Source organism: Schistocerca nitens, chromosome 5 (genome assembly GCF_023898315.1).
Source record: "Schistocerca nitens isolate TAMUIC-IGC-003100 chromosome 5, iqSchNite1.1, whole genome shotgun sequence".
In the NCBI taxonomy this organism is placed as follows: Eukaryota; Metazoa; Arthropoda; class Insecta; order Orthoptera; family Acrididae; genus Schistocerca; species Schistocerca nitens.
This window is the reverse complement of record NC_064618.1, coordinates 605,985,180-606,002,923: the sequence shown is the minus strand read 5'-3', so window position 1 is coordinate 606,002,923 and position 17,744 is coordinate 605,985,180. Positions and strand designations below refer to the sequence as shown.

Below are 17,744 nucleotides of genomic sequence, written 5' to 3'. Positions count from 1 at the left end.
TAGGATGTAATTGTTACTTCTGTGCCGCAAGTAAAATTAATGAAGAATTTCATTTATGTGGTGCGGAATAGTGATGTGATTGGAAGATTTTGGTCACACTACAGTTTCAAAATTTTGCAATCCCTTGGATTTTTGGAGTAAGGGAAAAGGGTCAGTGAAATACTTAAAATTATATGTTAAAGTTGTCAGTCAGTATGCCTCTGTCTTCCTGGCATGTTGATTTTATGTAACAAAATAAATAAATAAATAATGAATTTTAGTGTATTAGATGGTGGAAAATCTAAGATGGAATAATGTCAATATTATAAAAAGGATAGTTGTGACTCACCATATAGCGAAGATGGTGAGTCGCAGATAGGCACAACAAAAAGACTGTCAGACAGAGCTTTCAGTCCAAACAGGCCTTCATCAGAATAGACAACATTCAAACACAAACTCTATTCCGATGAAGGCCTGTGAGGCTGAAAGTTTTGTTTGATAGTTTTTTGTACTAGCTATCTGCAACTCAGCATCTATGCTATATGGTGAATTGTAGTGTATAGCATTCAAACCACTTTACCCAAGTATCCACATAATACCATTGAAAAATTGCTTTAAGGTTTCCAAACCCATCACTGAAATGAAAAAATAAAATGAAAGGGACAGAACCTGTTAGCAAAAATTATACAGCTAAAGATGATACCTCATCATTCTTATAACAATGTTTTAAAATTACAAAAAAGAGTAATACTGATTTTGTGTTACAGATTCTGTAATGGCCACACACAAGTGGCTGTTGGTATGGCACCAAAGAAAGATTATAAAATCAGAAAAGGCAAGATGATCCCTAATAAGGACAATATACCATCACCCACTTCACCATCTTCAGATGGAAAGTTGAAATTTTCAGACAGATTGAAAGCATTATTAAATTCAGGAGGTGTCAAGGACGGTGACACTGAATCAGATGACCCTTACACATTCAGTGAACCAGAGCCTCAAGTTCTGCGATTGTATCAGAAGGCAGATGCTAGCAATGTGTATACAAAAAACTGTGTATCGTTAAAACCTAATTGTACAGAAGTCGATGTCAAACCTGCTGAGCAGAACATTGTTGGTGAAATGATTAAAATTGAAGGTACTGATGTGGCTAGGTTGTCACCAGCTGTGTCTAAGAGCATCTCTCAGCCAATTTCTGGGAGAATTGTGCTTGACAACAGAGTGTCAGACGACGAAAGTTCAAAAACCATGAACAGGTTGCAGGCAAAAATAGCTCAGAATAAAGTGATAGGGAAACATAAGAAAGTCCATTCATCTAGTCCTAGTCCAGAATTGAAGAACGTTGTAAGGAAACGCCCGTCACCACCCAAAAACTGCTGGCAACCTGTTAAAGAAAGAAGCCTTCTGGAGGAACAATTACTGGGTGTTAATTCAGATGTCGCTGTGAAGACGGAACCTCCTAGTCCTCCACTGTCTTCCTCTCCTCCCAAGTATCAGAAACCTAGTGCCAGCCAAAAACAGTATATACCAATTTCAGTTCATTCGGTCAGGGTTGCTGTTCCACCTGCTCAACAAAGAATTAGAAAAAGCAGGAGAAAACTTGATGTCTCTTGCCATGAATCACTGCAGCGGATACAGCACTTAAAAGAAAAAATTAGAGAGTATAACTGTGATTTGTTTCCTTTAGGTAAGTACTCATTTATACGTGATTCACTTAGATAATGTAAGTATAAGTTGTGTTTATTTGTAGTAATACTTTAATTATGGAGCTGTCTCCCTACAGAAAGGATAATGCATCACAGAGACATAAGTTAAATTCTAATGTCAATATGGAATATGATTTCCTGGTGATGAGAGTTTTATTTGTAAGCTTTTAAGGAAAAAGTGATCAGTTCCACAGGATATTCAGTTGTAGGGATGAAAACTGCTATTTTGTCATCAAATTTGAAATTGTTGCTTAGTACTGCTCTGAAGTTTCAGCATTACATTCAGAAAAAAGTCAAGAAACTACCACAGACTTTTCATATTCTGCATGATCATTCAGTTATCAGTAACTGCCAACAGCATGTAGAAACTGAACTCCTCTCAAGCCAATGAACTGACACATAATTAATTTGGTATTGTTTTTGTAACAAGTTCACTACAACAGTTATGACATTGATGCACAGAATTGTATAAAGCTTGTTTTTCTTCTTTGTCCACTTTTCAAGGCTACTACTTGTTCAGGCTGAGCACCTAATAATTGCAAATGCTGCCCCATTTTACCAGATACATGCTAGTGGACCCATGCTGCCACATTATACTTCAGAGGAGAGACTGTAACTAGTAAAAATAACTCAAATCACCAACAATATTCAGATTTCATGGGTTGCGAATTGTGTTTACTTGTTTGTGTATTATTATTATTATTATTATTATTATTATTATTATTATTATTACTATGGAAAATCCAGAATAGAGTGTAAGAATAGTATGAAAAGGATAGTTGCTATTCACCATATAGCGGAGATGCTGAGTCACAGAAACTACATTAAGGGAATTCCGTTTACAGAAGAGAGAAGAGTGGTCTGCTATGATGCAAGTCACTACTGGGTTGCATCCCAGAATGGCATATACATTGCAAGAATGGTTCTCCACGAAATGCAGTCTGGTACTGTGTGTGAAATGCGGAGACTACAGTATACGTTAGAAGACTCTGTAGTGAGCCACTTCATTTATTGTGTGTATGACAATCAGTGGTGGGAGGGACAGATGCAAGATATAACAGTCTCCTTTATGACACCTCATGGTCCTATTAATACTTTCAAATGGCCATCATCAAAATATCAGTGTGCAGTTCCCATTTCCCAAGTATTGCTCTTGTTGGATCATCCTTGTCCATGTGCAAATTCAGCTTAGCTATACAAGTTCCATGAGAAGCAGATGAAAAAAAGCAAATGAACTCTGTTCGACAGTGCAGTGTTGATTGCCACAATGTAGGTAATTTTAATTCTTGGAAAGTCATGAAGTTAATCATGACAGAAGACAATAATAATGTGTGAATAATACCAGAAAAAGAAAAAGGGCTATAAATATTCTATATCTCATTTTCGTTATAAAAGCCTTTTGAACAAAGCTATGAATTGTTTTCCCACTCACTTATAATGTTATTTTGATTCAGAAATACCAGTTTTCATGATGTTTACTTAAAATCAGCAATCAATTTAAATATTTAAGTGCCCATGATTTTTTTTTGTTTAACTGCGAGTAGAGCTAGGTCTACCTAAAAAATTTCTCATGTTTTTTTACAGATAAGTATTGACTACTTTGATTGTACATTCCCTAAGAACAGTGACCAACTAATGCACTATGAAATTTTTAGAAGATTTAGAATGGGGTTTTGGAGAAAATAATTTCTAAATAACCAAAAATTTCAGATTCTCTCATCTTTATGTACAGATATTTTGACAGTTTAAGAACTTCATGCATTCTACATCTACATCCACATCCATACTCCGCAAGCCACCTGACGGTGTGTGGCGGAGGGTACTTTGAGTACCTCTGTCGATTCTCCCTTCTATTCTAGTCTCGTATTGTTTGTGGAAAGAAATATTGTCAGTATGCCTCTGTGTGGGCTCTAATCTCTCTGATTTTATCCTCGTGGTCTCTTCGCGAGATATACGTAGGAGGGAGCAATATACTGCTTGACTCCTCGGTGAAGGTATGTTCTTGAAACTTCAACAAAAGCCCGTACCGGGCTACTGAGCATCCTCTCCTCCAGAGTCTTCCACTGGAGTTTATCTATCATCAACGTAACGCTTTCACGATTACTAAATGATCCTGTAACGAAGCGCACTGCTCTCCATTGGATCTTCTCTCTCTCTTGTATCAACCCTATCTGGTACGGATCCCACACTGGTGAGCAGTATTCGAGCTGTGGGCGAACAAGTGTACTGTAACCTACTTCCTTTGTTTTCCGATTGAATTTCCTTAGGATTCTTCCAGTGAATCTCAGTCTGGTATCTGCTTTACCGACGATCAACTTTATATGATCATTCCGTTTTAAATCACTCCTAATGCCTACTCCCAGATAATTTATAGGATTAACTGCTTCCAGTTGCTGATCTGCTATATTGTAGCTAAATGATAAAGCATCTTTCTTTCTATGTATTCGCAGCATGTTACACTTGTCAACATTGTGATTCAGTTGCCATTCCCTGCACCGTGCGTCAATTTGTTGCAGATTCTCCTGCATTTCAGTACAATTTTCCATTGTTACAACCTCTCGATATACTACAGCATCATCCGCAAAAAGCCTCAGTGAACTTCCGATGTTATCCACAAGGTTGTTTATGATATATATTGTGAATAGCAATGGTCCTACGACACTCCCCTGCGGCACACCTGAAATCACTCTTACTTTGGAAGACTTCTCTCCATTGAGAATGACATGCTGCATTCTGTTATCTAGGAACTCTTCAATCCAATCACACACTTGGTCTGATAGTCCATATGCTCTTACTCTGTTCATTAAACGACTGTGGGGAACTGTATCGAACACCTTGAAGAAGTCAAGAAACACAGCACCTACCTGGGAACCCGGTCTATGACCCTCCGAGTCTCATGAACGAATAGCGCGAGCTAGGTTTCACACGATCGTCTTTTTCGAAACCCATGCTGATTCCTACAGAGTAGATTTCTAGTCTCCAGAAAAGTCATTATCCTCGAACATAATACTTATACTCGAACATAATACTTGTTCCAAAATTCTACAACTGATCAACATTAGAGATATATGTCTATAGTTCTGTACATCTGTTCGACGTCCCTTCTTGAAAATGGGGATGACCTGTGCCCTTTTCCAATCCTTAATGTCGTAGTTGACAGCAGTCCTTCCACTTCATTATTTCTCAAGACAGTTAACATCCTGTGACTATTCAACTATTCATATTTTCAAAACATAATTTTGGAATTTGCAATAAATTACAATTTTTTTTTATTATTAAAAAAAAATACTTGAAAGTATGTTTGTATTAATCATGTCTCATAGTATTGAGGACGAAGTATTTATTGAAAGTAAATTCAGATCTGTATCACTTTTTGGTTTCTTTATTACAATTTTTCCTTTCGTTACAACATTTTCACAAATACTCTCATTTAGAGGCATCTGTAGTGTTTGAACAAATGACCATACAATCAGAATATTGTCGTTTAGGAGAGGTATCATGTGGAACTTCAACATATATTTGTTTTTCAGCAGGATTTGAAATAGTGATGTGGCACATTCACTCTTGACCTGTATGATTTAAGGTGAAATTGCCAAATTTCTCCTACCAGATGGCTGAAAGTAGTCTAGATTGGCTTGATGAGTGTAAGAATAAAATGGCAAATTCTCCATGACATTGACAATCATTGGATTAGAATTTAGTTATTATTGAAAGGCATTTAAGTCCACATTACCTTTTTCTAGGTTATATGCTATAAAACTGAAATTGTTTCTTGGTAGGTTAGGATACAAAATTCTTTGTCGTACCATTTAAGATACACTCGTATAAATTCTCACAGTGATTCCAGAAAACTTTGAGTGGCAAAGATTTTATATCTAGGGTGTGCTGATACATTCTCTCCTTCCCTCCCTCCCACTCAAACACACTAGTTCTTCTCTCTCTCTCCCCATCTCAGACCCACTAGTTCATCTTTCATACGTAACATTATTTTGAATAGCAATTGGAATCATTTATTGATTCTGTGCAGAGTCTGTACCAGTTTACAGAGATTGATAAAATGCAGAGCCTATGACACTAAGGACAGGCTCTGGCACTATAAGATATAGTCATTTGTCTTTCTGGTAATGATTAATCCCACACCACTGAAAATCGTGTTTAGAGTTTGAATAGTCTTGTGATTCTATTTCTCAAATTTACATCATAAGTATGGTTATGTGGATGGATATGGTTGTGTGTGTGTGTGCGAGTGTATACCCGTCCTTTTTTCCCCCTAAGGTAAGTCTTTCCGCTCCCGGGATTGGAATGACTCCTTCTACATCTACATCTACATTCATACTCCGCAAGCCACCCAACGGTGTGTGGCGGAGGGCACTTTACGTGCCACTGTCATTACCTCCCTTTCCTGTTCCAGTCGCGTATGGTTCGCGGGAAGAACGACTGTCTGAAAGCCTCCGTGCGCGCTCGAATCTCTCTAATTTTACATTCGTGATCTCCTCGGGAGGTATAAGTAGGGGGAAGCAATATATTCGATACCTCATCCAGAAACGCATCCTCTCGAAACCTGGCGAGCAAGCTACACCGCGATGCAGAGCGCCTCTCTTGCAGAGTCTTCCACTTGAGTTTATTAAACATCTCCGTAACGCTATCACGGTTACCAAATAACCCTGTGACGAAACGCGCCGCTCTTCTTTGGATCTTCTCTATCTCCTCCGTCAACCCGATCTGGTACGGATCCCACACTGATGAGCAATACTCAAGTATAGGTCGAACGAGTGTTTTGTAAGCCACCTCCTTTGTTGCTGGACTACATTTTCTAAGCACTCTCCCAATGAATCTCAACCTGGTACCCGCCTTACCAACAATTAATTTTATATGATCATTCCACTTCAAATCGTTCCGCACGCATACTCCCAGATATTTTACAGAAGTAACTGCTACCAGTGTTTGTTCCACTATCATATAATCATACAATAAAGGATCCTTCTTTCTATGTATTCGCAATACATTACATTTGTCTATGTTAAGGGACAGTTGCCACTCCCTGCACCAAGTGCCTATCCGCTGCAGATCTTCCTGCATTTCGCTACAATTTTCTAATGCTGCAACTTCTCTGTATACTACAGCATCATCCGCGAAAAGCCGCATGGAACTTCCGACACTATCTACTAGGTCATTTATATATATTGTGAAAAGCAATGGTCCCATAACACTCCCCTGTGGCACGCCAGAGGTTACCTTAACGTCTGTAGACGTCTTTCCATTGATAACAACATGCTGTGTTCTGTTTGCTAAAAAATCTTCAATCCAGCCACACAGCTGGTCTGATATTCCGTAGGCTCTTACTTTGTTTATCAGGCGACAGTGCGGAACTGTATCGAACGCCTTCCGGAAGTCAAGAAAAATAGCATCTACCTGGGAGCCTGTATCTAATATTTTCTGGGTCTCATGAACAAATAACGCGAGTTGGGTCTCACACGATCGCTGTTTCCGGAATCCATGTTGATTCCTACATAGTAGATTCTGGGTTTCCAAAAACGACATGATACTCGAGCAAAAAACATGTTCTAAAATTCTACAACAGATCGACGTCAGAGATATATGTCTATAGTTTTGCGCATCTGCTCGACGACCCTTCTTGAAGACTGGGACTACCTGTGCTCTTTTCCAATCATTTGGAACCCTCCGTTCCTCTAGAGACTTGCGGTACAAGGCTGTTAGAAGGGGGGCAAGTTCTTTCGCGTACTCTGTGTAGAATCGAATTGGTATCCCGTCAGGTCCAGTGGACTTTCCTCTGTTGAGTGATTCCAGTTGCTTTTCTATTCCTTGGACACTTATTTCGATGTCAGCCATTTTTTCGTTTGTGCGAGGATTTAGAGAAGGAACTGCAGTGCGGTCTTCCTCTGTGAAACAGCTTTGGAAAAAGGTGTTTAGTATTTCAGCTTTACGCTTGTCATCCTCTGTTTCAATGCCATCATCATCCCGGAGTGTCTGGATATGCTGTTTCGAGCCACTTACTGATTTAACGTAAGACCAGAACTTCCTAGGATTTTCTGTCAAGTCTGTACATAGAATTTTACTTTCGAATTCACTGAACGCTTCTCGCATAGCCCTCCTTACGCTAACTTTGACATCGCTTAGCTTCTGTTTGTCTGAGAGGTTTTGGCTGTGTTTAAACTTGGAGTGAAGCTCTCTTTGCTTTCGCAGTAGTTTCCTAACTTTGTTGTTGTACCACGGTGGGTTTTTCCCGTCCCTCACAGTTTTACTCGGCACGTACCTGTCTAAAACGCATTTTACGATTGCCTTGAACTTTTTCCATAAACACTCAACATTGTCAGTGTCGGAACAGAAATTTTCGTTTTGATCTGTTAGGTGGTCTGAAATCTGCCTTCTATTACTCTTGCCCTCTCCCTTAAAACCCACATCCTTTCGTCTTTCCCTCTCCTTCCCTCTTTCCTGATGAGGCAACAGTTTGTTGCGAAAGCTTGAATTTTGTGTGTATGTGTGTGTTCGTTTGTGTGTCTGTCGACCTGCCAGCACTTTCATTTGGTAAGTCACATCATCTTTGTTTTTAGATATATGTTACATCATAAGTAGTGTGACAAATGAAGGTGTTGCTTTACTAATTGGAAAGTTGATAGTTGATAGATGAATTGTTGGAAGAAGATACTCTAAGGTGAAGGAAATCTTACCCAAACTTCTCCTAAGTGTTGATGCGTGCCACAGTTACTATGAAATCTAATGCTCTCATAATCAGCAGTAAGTGGCTGATTAGATATTGTTTGTCCACTTTGCCTTATCAGCTGATATTCTTATAACATAGCAAACACATGAGTGACTTTGGTGAATAGAAGAAAAATTTTAATTCATTATAAGTTGGTATATACTATTTGAATGCATATTTGTACCCCAGAATAGATTATTTCCTTGACATCTTACTGCATACCCAATCTTTTATGATTTTTGATTCGGACTAGTAGCAAATACAAATACATAGTTTAAAAAAATGTGTGTGTTTTAGTTTTATGTTTATTGCCTTTCTTGGTAGAAGTTCTCAGTATACTATGTTTCCATACACCATTATTCAGATATGCTTTTTTACCATTAATAAATGCTTTATTTCTAAATATCTGACAATACTTCCTGTCACACCTTCATAAAACAGAGCTTCTCAGAAATGTCACATTTGCTGATTTATATACTTCATTTTTAGTAAATGTACTACCTTTCAGCATTGTTCATCATTGTAAATAGTCTTAATGGGTTTGGTGCCAGATTACGTTGTGCAAATTCCGCAATATTTCCTTGGGGCAGCTGCCAGACATCTTCAGGTGGTTCGACCTTGCTAGGTACGACCAATCGTACCTAGGCACCAGAAAGGTTGAACCACCTGAAGATGTTGGACATTTGCTCTGAGGAAATATTGCGGAATTTGCACAATGTGATCCGGCTGCAAACCCGTGAAGACTATTTACAACACTTCTTCTGGGAAAGCTTGAAGAGTTACATTGTACATCATTATTGCAGATGTTGGCTGCATGTAAACATATTAATTATTATCTTTTTTCTACTCCTGTCTACCTTTCCTGTCAGTGCCAGAATTGAATTTCACTTAACTTTGTTTGGGCAAAAGTAAAAGTGCCCTAAATTTATCTTGAGTACATTAGTGACCTTTAACAATTCTTCATAAGAAGTTAACTGAAGTATGCTGACACTAGACTCATGGCAGTGATATTGTAGGTTCACAGTACCCTACATAGTGTAATAACAAACATCAACTGAGTAAAATAGAGCATTGAACTATGGCACCTCTACTGAATAAAGTAATTTTCCAATTCATATTAACTCATCCCATAACGCACATAAACTCATTCCATACCAAGAAGTCTAATGATCCCCACTTTACTATATCAGATTCTTTTCAAATTTTGTATGTTCTTGTTATAGATAGTTCCACAAAATGTTAGCTCTCAGTATGTAGTAGTTGACCAATTGGTCAAGTCTGTCAAAATTTTGCAATAAGCACTTCATCACATCTGAAGCTGTGTCTTTCCGTGAATAGTTAAGCTATATCTCTGAGACTTGATTCATTAGTTTATTAGTTTGGATAGTATGTGTGTACACATCTTTAACATTTATCGCACCAGGTGTACTCAGTCTCGTCAAGAAATTTGGTCATAACAAGAAACATTCAGTTTGGGCAGAATTCCATCCCAAAGTAATAGTAGTAAAATGGTGTGCTTTTGGGTGTTTGTACTCCATTAGTTTCTTTGTAGGACCTGCAAAATTTAGCTTTTAGGAATGTATAGTTCTTGAGAGAATAGGAGGAAAATTTTGCCCCAGAAATTTTTTCTTGCTTTTTCTACAATTTGGAAGTCCATTCATTGCAAACAGCATATTTTCTCTGTATGATGTTAACTTTGCTACACTGTGTTTTCAGATGTGTTCAAATGCAAACAACTAACACTTTTTTTCTTCTTTTCAAAGAATGAGTGTACCAATTTCCATGAATAGACTCTTTATGTTGTTGCATTAATAATTTGCTTCTCTGTACTGTCAGCTGTTTTATTCAGTACAGCTTCAGATATCTGTATGAAAAGAAGTACTTCAAATTTGCTTCTCTAAGACAAGAGTACTAGCAACTTTCAAGTCCACATGGTCCGAGCATTGTAAGGTTTTATCTGTTTGCCAATTATTGTTCACTGAAATTAAATTATATTGTTGTTCTCTTCATTCTTGTATTGTAAGAGCACCTACAGTGTGTCATTTGTTTAGAGAGAGAGGGGGGGGGGGCAATCTGTCCAATCAGCGGCTATATGAGTTTGCACTGATTGTAAGGATCATGTATTTAGCTATCTGGTCACCAAAAACAGACAAAAACACTTGATTATCTAAATAAGTTTGACTGTAAAATTATGTTTTCCAAATTCTGTGAACTCATACCTGACTGGAATGTCGCAATAAAGTTCTCCAGGATGCACTTTGTGTGCGCTTGAGCCACAAAGAAAAAAAAGTTAAAATTTTGATGGGCTTCATTGTATGCAACACTGAATCAAAAGATTGCATGCTTCATCAGTGCAAAAGTTGTCAAGGGAAAACTGCAGTGGGGTCATACTTTACTGTTGTGTGTAAAGATGTTAATCCAGAAGATGTTGTCGAATACAAACAGTGGTTGCCAACAGATTGCCCATCACTTGAAATAAAAGAAATGCCTGTTGCATCCTTCTTACTGGAGTTGCTCACTGAAACATCTGACCTGATAATATATCATTTCCTTCTGAAAAACTAGACACAGTATCTTTAAAATGAAAGAAAACCTGAAGCCTGCTGAAGGAAAACTTGTGTTAAATTTCTGCAGAAAATTATTCATTTGTTATACGGGATTCTGTGCAGGTTTTACATTGGGGATACAGTTAAGTCACTGTGCATCCTACATTAATTCATTTGTTTCATTGAGTTTGAGTTTCAGTGTAAGAGCATCCACAATATAAGTGATAGCTGAAGGCATGACACAGTAGCTGTTCATGTTTTTTGTGACAAGACAGCTTTTTGAGACAGACAGTGAGTGAATTTGTTGAAAATTTTATACCTTAGTGATAGATGGGCTACTGATTACAAAACTTTTTGACAGTGTCACCAAGTTTTTGGTATAAAAGCAGAATGCAACCTCTTTGGTAAATGCCTTGGTAAATCTGCATGTGGAGGAGTTGGAGGAACTGTCAAATGCCTGTTGTCAACTGCTAGCTAGCTTGAGGTGTTCAAAAGAAATCCAAATTCTAACTTCAATGAAAATAATCAGTCTTTGAAAATATAATGCAATTGGATAGGTAAAAAATCTACTCACCAAGCGGTGGCAAGAGAACACACACATAAAGGTATTTAAATTCGCAAGCTTTCAGAGCTAGGGCTCCTTTTGCCAACAGAAGGGTTGAAGGGGAATGAAGAGGGATGAAGGAAAAGAGCTGGTCAGGTTTAGGAAATGGGGAGAATTTAGAAAAGTCAACGAGTACCCCAAGTCAGGGGAGACTTACCAAACAGACTGTTGGGGGACTACTCTGGACGAGATTTGAAAACCTGAGAACTTAAAGGTAGAAGTTACAGTAATATGCAAAACAGGGATTACTGCTGAAACATTATGCACAAGTTAAGTAGAGCATAAAGCTAAGTGCATTGTGTGTGATAGAGATGGAAGCGGGTGGGGGAGGGGGCACGGAAAAATTGACAGATCAGAAAATGAAAGACTTTGAATACTAAAAGAGAGGGAAGAAAGGAATAATTACTGTGAAGAAATGCTGACACTGAAGAAATCAGACAATGGAAAATCCAGGATGGAATGTAACAATATTATGAAAAGGAAAGTTGCTGCTCACCATACAGCAGAGATGCTGAGCCGCAGATAGCTTTTGGCCAGAGAGGCCTCCATCAAAATTAGACCACGGCAACTGAGGCCACACTGCCAGCAGCAGCACCAGTGCATGATAGGAGTGGCGATTGGTTGGGGGTAAGGAGGGGGGACAGCAGGGTAGGGGTGGCAGACAATGACATACTGTTGGGGAGCGCGCAGGGATGAGCTGGAAAGAGGGTAGGGCAGCTGTGTAGAGTCAGGTGGTCAGACGGAGGGCAGTGGGGGAGGGGGGGAATATCGGAAAAGTAAAAAGACTGGATGCGATGGTGGAATGAGGGCTGTGTAGTGCTGGAATGGGAACAGAGAAGGGACTGGGTGGGCGAGGACAATGACTAACAAAGGTTGAGGGCAGGAAGGTTACGGGAATGTAGGATGTAGGTAAAGTAGTTGTTGGAGAAATTAACATAAATTAAGGCCAAATGAGTGACAAGAACCAAGGTCATGTAACGGCAGTTTCCACCTGCAGAGTTCTGAGAAATAGGTGTCGGGGGGGGGGGGGGGGGGGAGAATCCAAATAATACGTGTGGTGAAACAGGCGCTGAGGTTACGACTGTCATGATGTAGGGCATGCTCTGCAACAGGATACTGTATGTTGCCAGGATAAACCCTCCTGACTATGCTTATTCATCCTAACTGATAACTTCGTGGCAGTTATGCCAATGTAAGAGGCTGAACATTCTTTACTTCCTTTGATAGTATATGTTTTGCCAGTTACAGGGCTGCTGTAGTTGGTGGTAGGAGGGTGCATAAGGCAAGTCCGACAGTGGAGATGGTCACAAAGTAGGAGCTGTAGGGTAGGGAAATGGGTGCAGAGGCACCATAGGGGCTGACAAGGATATTGCGGGGATCGGGAGGGCAACGAAAAGCTGTTTAAGGTGTGGTGGACAAATGCCAGACAGAATGGAATGTTTTGAGGAAGTCATAGATTTGTCAAAGCAGCTGATTGATAAAGACTAGGATATTGAGAGACAAGAGGTCTCTCAAGTTGTTTTTGTAGGGATCAACACTGCCAGGATTGGATGTGATGGCCTGGGAAATCTGCTTTTGAACTAGGTTGGTGGGGTAATTACTTTCAGTGAAGGCTGAGATGAGAGTTGTGGTGTATTGCTGTAAAGACTTTGCATCTGAACAAATATGTTTGCTTCAAATACCAAGGCCGTGTGTGAATGAATGTTTGGAATGGAAAGGATGGCAACTGTCAAAATGTAAGTACTGTTGTTTGTCAGTAGATTTAATGTGAACAGGAGTGTGTAGCTAATCTTTGGTGAGGATGAGGTCAACATTAAGGAAAGTGGCATAGGATTCGAAATAGGACCATGTGAAATTTAATGTAATTTTATTTACTGTGGTCAACCTATTTAGAGATTCCAAGAATTATAATAGGTCAGTCTCAGTATGAGTCCATATGGCAAAGAGATCATCATTATATCCAAACCAAACCAGGGATTGAAAGCATATGGGTTCCAGGAAAGTCCTCTCCAAGCAACCCATAAAAGGTTGATATAGGAAAGAACTATACTGGTTCTCATGGCTGTGCCCCTGATCTGTATGTATATCTGTCCCTCAATGGTAAAGTAGTTGTTGGAAAGTATAATGCTGATTAAGGTGAACAGGAGAGAGATCATAGATTTGGAATCAAATTGGCACTGAGGAAATGTTCAGCAGCAGACATTGTTTTGTTCCGAATCCCATGCCACTTTCTTTGATGTTGACCTCATCCTCACCAAAAATCAGCTACACATTTCTGTTAAAATTAAAACTACTAATAAACAACAGTATTTACATTTTGACAATTGTCGTCATTTCCATTTCAAATGTTCCCGCCCATGCAGCCTTGGGATTCAAGATAAATGTATTTGCTCAGATGGAGACTCTTCACAGCAATACACCACCATTCTCACCTCACCCTTTACTGGACATAATTACCCCACCAGCCTATTTCAAAAGCAGACTTCCTGGGCCGTTACATCCAATCCTGGTAGTGCTGATCCCTCCAGAAAACAACTTAAGAGTACACCTCTTGTCACTCAATATTATTCTGGTCTTGAATGTATTAATCAGCTACTTTGACAAGGTCCTGACTTCCTCAAAACATGACATTCTGTCCGACATTTTGGCCACCACTCTTAGAATAGCTTTTTGTCGCCCTCCCAATCTCCACAGGGTCCTTTTCAGATCCTATGCTGCTTCTGCACCCATTTCCGTACCCTATGGCACCTACCCCAGTGTCCATCCCTACTTTAAGACTTGCTGTATGCAACCTCCTACCACTATCTGTAGCAGCCTTGTAACTGGCAAAATATATACTATCAAAGAGAATCAACACACTAAACGTACTGTTCAGCCTTTTACATTGGCGTGACTCTCGTCAAGTTGTAAGAATGAATGACATTGGCAGAGGGTGTATACTAGTGAACACACAATATCCTGTCATAGAGCATGCCCTACATCATGACAGTGATAACCTCAGTGCCTGTTTCACCACATGTGCCATCTGGATTCTTCTGCTCCCTATCCCCTCCTTCCCAGACACCAGTTTCTCAGAACTTGGCAGGTGAGAACTGGCGTCAACATATTCTTGGTTCTTGTCACCCACCTAGCCTTAATTTACATTAATTTTGTCACAGTAACTATTCCTTCATTCACTTCCTTCTAGTATTCTATATCTTTCATTTTCTGACCTGTCTATCCCCCCCCCCCTCCCCCCCTCCCCCCTATTCCCATCTCTATCACATACAATGCTCTTAGTTTTCTGCTCTTCTTAACTCATGCACAATGTTTTGGCATTAATACCTGTTTTGCATATTACTGTATCTTTCACCTTAAAGATCTCATGTTTTCAAATCTCGTCCAGTGCAGTCCTCAACAGTCTGCCTGATAAAGTCTACCCTCACCTCGGGTTCTGGGTGACTTTCCCAAATTCTCCCAATTTCCTAAACCTCCCTAGTGCTTTACCTTCATCCTTCTTCCTTCCCCTTCAACTCTTCTGTGGGCAGAAAAGCCCTGGCTCCAAAAGCTTGCAAATTTAAATACTTCTATATGTGTGTTCTTCTGCTGCTGGTTGGTGAGTAGACCTTTTTCTATCCAGTTACATTGTATTTTCACTTATTTGTTGGATATATTCAAATCTCTCTGTCTTCCCCTATTGTTTTTGGTCTCTAGGGATCCCTCTATTACCATGTAGGTGTTATCTTGATATGCTAACTCATCTTATAACCACGTCCCTCCCCTCTCAGATTCAGCAGACAACCACCTCATTTCTACTCTCATCAATCCACTTTTAATTTTCAGTATTCTCCCATAATATCACAAAGCACTTCAATTCTTTTCTTTCTCCAGTTTTTTCTTTACAGTTACATTACAAATTTTAACATTTGATTTGTTCACATGTTATCATCAAACTTGATTAAATTTCATTTTGCATGTCAAGGATCAGTTAAAATTGTCGATGATAAACCAGGGAGAAAGGTTTGCCCCTGCACATACAGTTGCTAGAATGTGAAAAACCCCATGCTTGTTCCATTTGACTTGTGGTGGATTCAGGTAGGGCCTAAAGCCTTTGTGACATTAGTTGCCAAAATTTCAGACTCGACAGACAAAAGGGCAGATTTCTAAGTTTCAACTTTGCAGCCAGGTTAGTATGATGTCTGCATTTACAGTAACAGCTGATGTGTTGTAACATTTGTGAAATGTCACATGTTGAACATCATTCTTGAATTACTTTCAAGGATCCTTTTGGCCTTCCATACTAGTTCTACTGACCATTCATGAGGGATATTTGCTGGATCCCTGATCAGAATATTCTCAGAAAGCTGCCAGTTACTGAAGTAAAGTCACTGGGTCATCTTTACGGTTTTCTGGATGTTCTCATTAAATAATAATAATAATGCCAATCTTATTACTTTGGATGTGATATCTTTCAATTGGTCTGCAACCATTTTGGCACAAATAATTTACTCTTGTATTAGTCGCCATAGTTCTTTTATTTTTACATCTTGACACAGTTTGCTGTACAGAATTCTCCTAGCTTAAGGGATGTGTAGTATGTAGTCAACACTGAACGTGCTTGCTTGGCAGTAGCCATCAACCTGTGGCAAAATTGATGCAAAATTTTAACTGCTGCAGCACTGATAATGACATGACTTGTTGACAAAATTCCAGTGTGGGATCCATTAGGTAATCAGCCTGAGGTCTGAGAATATTTAGCAAGAAGTCTGCAGTGACGCTTGGAAACTATTTTAAGTAACCCACTAACACCTTGTGTATAATGGATGGACTTGGGTGAATTTATATTTCAACTCAAAATGAAGTGATTAATTTTTACAATTAGCTCTGCAAAAGTGTACTTTGCCACGGTGTTTCAAAATTGCAACGTTGCTCTGGAGGATACACCGGGTGTAAAAAGTTAACTGTTTACAACATGCCACAGTGGTATAGGGGAAGTTAAGATGAACAATTTGCTCTAACAACTATGTATATTCCTGGTTAGAAAGGGAACCACTCACCTATAGTGGTCTGATGTGTGACACATAAAAACACGTAACAGGAAACAGTATTCACATTGGATTTTGAGCTCCAGCTGTTTTTGTAGCAGAAGTACTCATTTTCACACATACAATCATACAGACACCCTTACACACTCTCCTATGACTGTAGTCTCGTCATAATTGTGTGTGTGTGTGGGGGGGGGGGGGGGGGGGCGTGGGCGTGTGCTAGATAAAGGTTGAGAGCCCCAAAGCTACTGTGAATACTGTTTTCTGTTGTGTGTTTCTAATTGCCACACTTCAGTCCGCTGTAATTGAGTGGTTGTCATTCCCTTATTTTGCATACAATTTTATATAGAGACCTGTGGTCTGTCCATCTAAAAAACAATCTCAAATTGACTTATAAAAGTCTCTTGACATACTGCCCATTTGGCTAAAATAGTCCATGAATATTAAAAATGCCTTCTTCTTGCACTTACAAAATTTCAAATTATCATTTGTGTAAATTTTACGTTACTGTTTGGTGAATTCTAACAATATAAAAATAGCAGTTAAAATGTTTTCCTTCTCTGGCCTTTTTACTTGAAGAAGACAGCTATGCTCGTATTGTGTTTAGATCGGATTGGGAAGATAATTAGTTCTGCATAATCTGTTCAAAAGCCCCCCACCCCCTGTTGTTACCCTCACAGGGAAGGAAAGGTGGCATAAGAGGGCAAGAGGACGTTGAGGACATTGAAAATCTTGTGCAGTATGCATGCACCTTAGCATATGCCACCATGCTACATTGTAAACAGTTATCGTTTACGCCCTGTAACAGGATTTCTCTTGTCATCAAAATAAATTTTGCGGTTATGAAACAGCACTCTACTTAGGGCAATAAATAATTCTGGTTCTTTGTTGTGTAATTTTTGGGCATATTTGAAAATATACCAAATTGAAATTAAGATGGATGTTGAACAAATTGCATTAGAGATGGACTTTCTGAGATGTAAGACTTCAAAATTGTCTAAATATCAAGGAAATGTTTTCTGAAGTAAAATTTCCCTCAAATTATCTTAAGAACTGACCACTACTGAAAGCTAAATTTTGCAGGTACCACAAAGAAACTGATAAATAACAAACAGTCAGAAGCAGAGGTTAGTGTAATAACTTTAAGTTGAACAAATATATTTC

The 17,744-nt window shown here is 39.0% G+C and overlaps 1 protein-coding gene across 5 annotated transcripts in view; it reads left to right on the top strand.

Moving 5' to 3' along the window:
• The window catches only part of LOC126259356 (INO80 complex subunit D), a 234,900-nt gene that overhangs the window by 56,187 nt on the left and 160,969 nt on the right, over positions 1-17,744 (top strand). For all 5 annotated transcript variants that reach the window (XM_049956088.1, XM_049956087.1, XM_049956086.1 and 2 more), the window contains one exon: positions 747-1,666. In XM_049956088.1, coding sequence (XP_049812045.1) covers positions 747-1,666 — 920 coding nt within the window. The remainder of the gene's footprint in view (positions 1-746; positions 1,667-17,744) is intronic.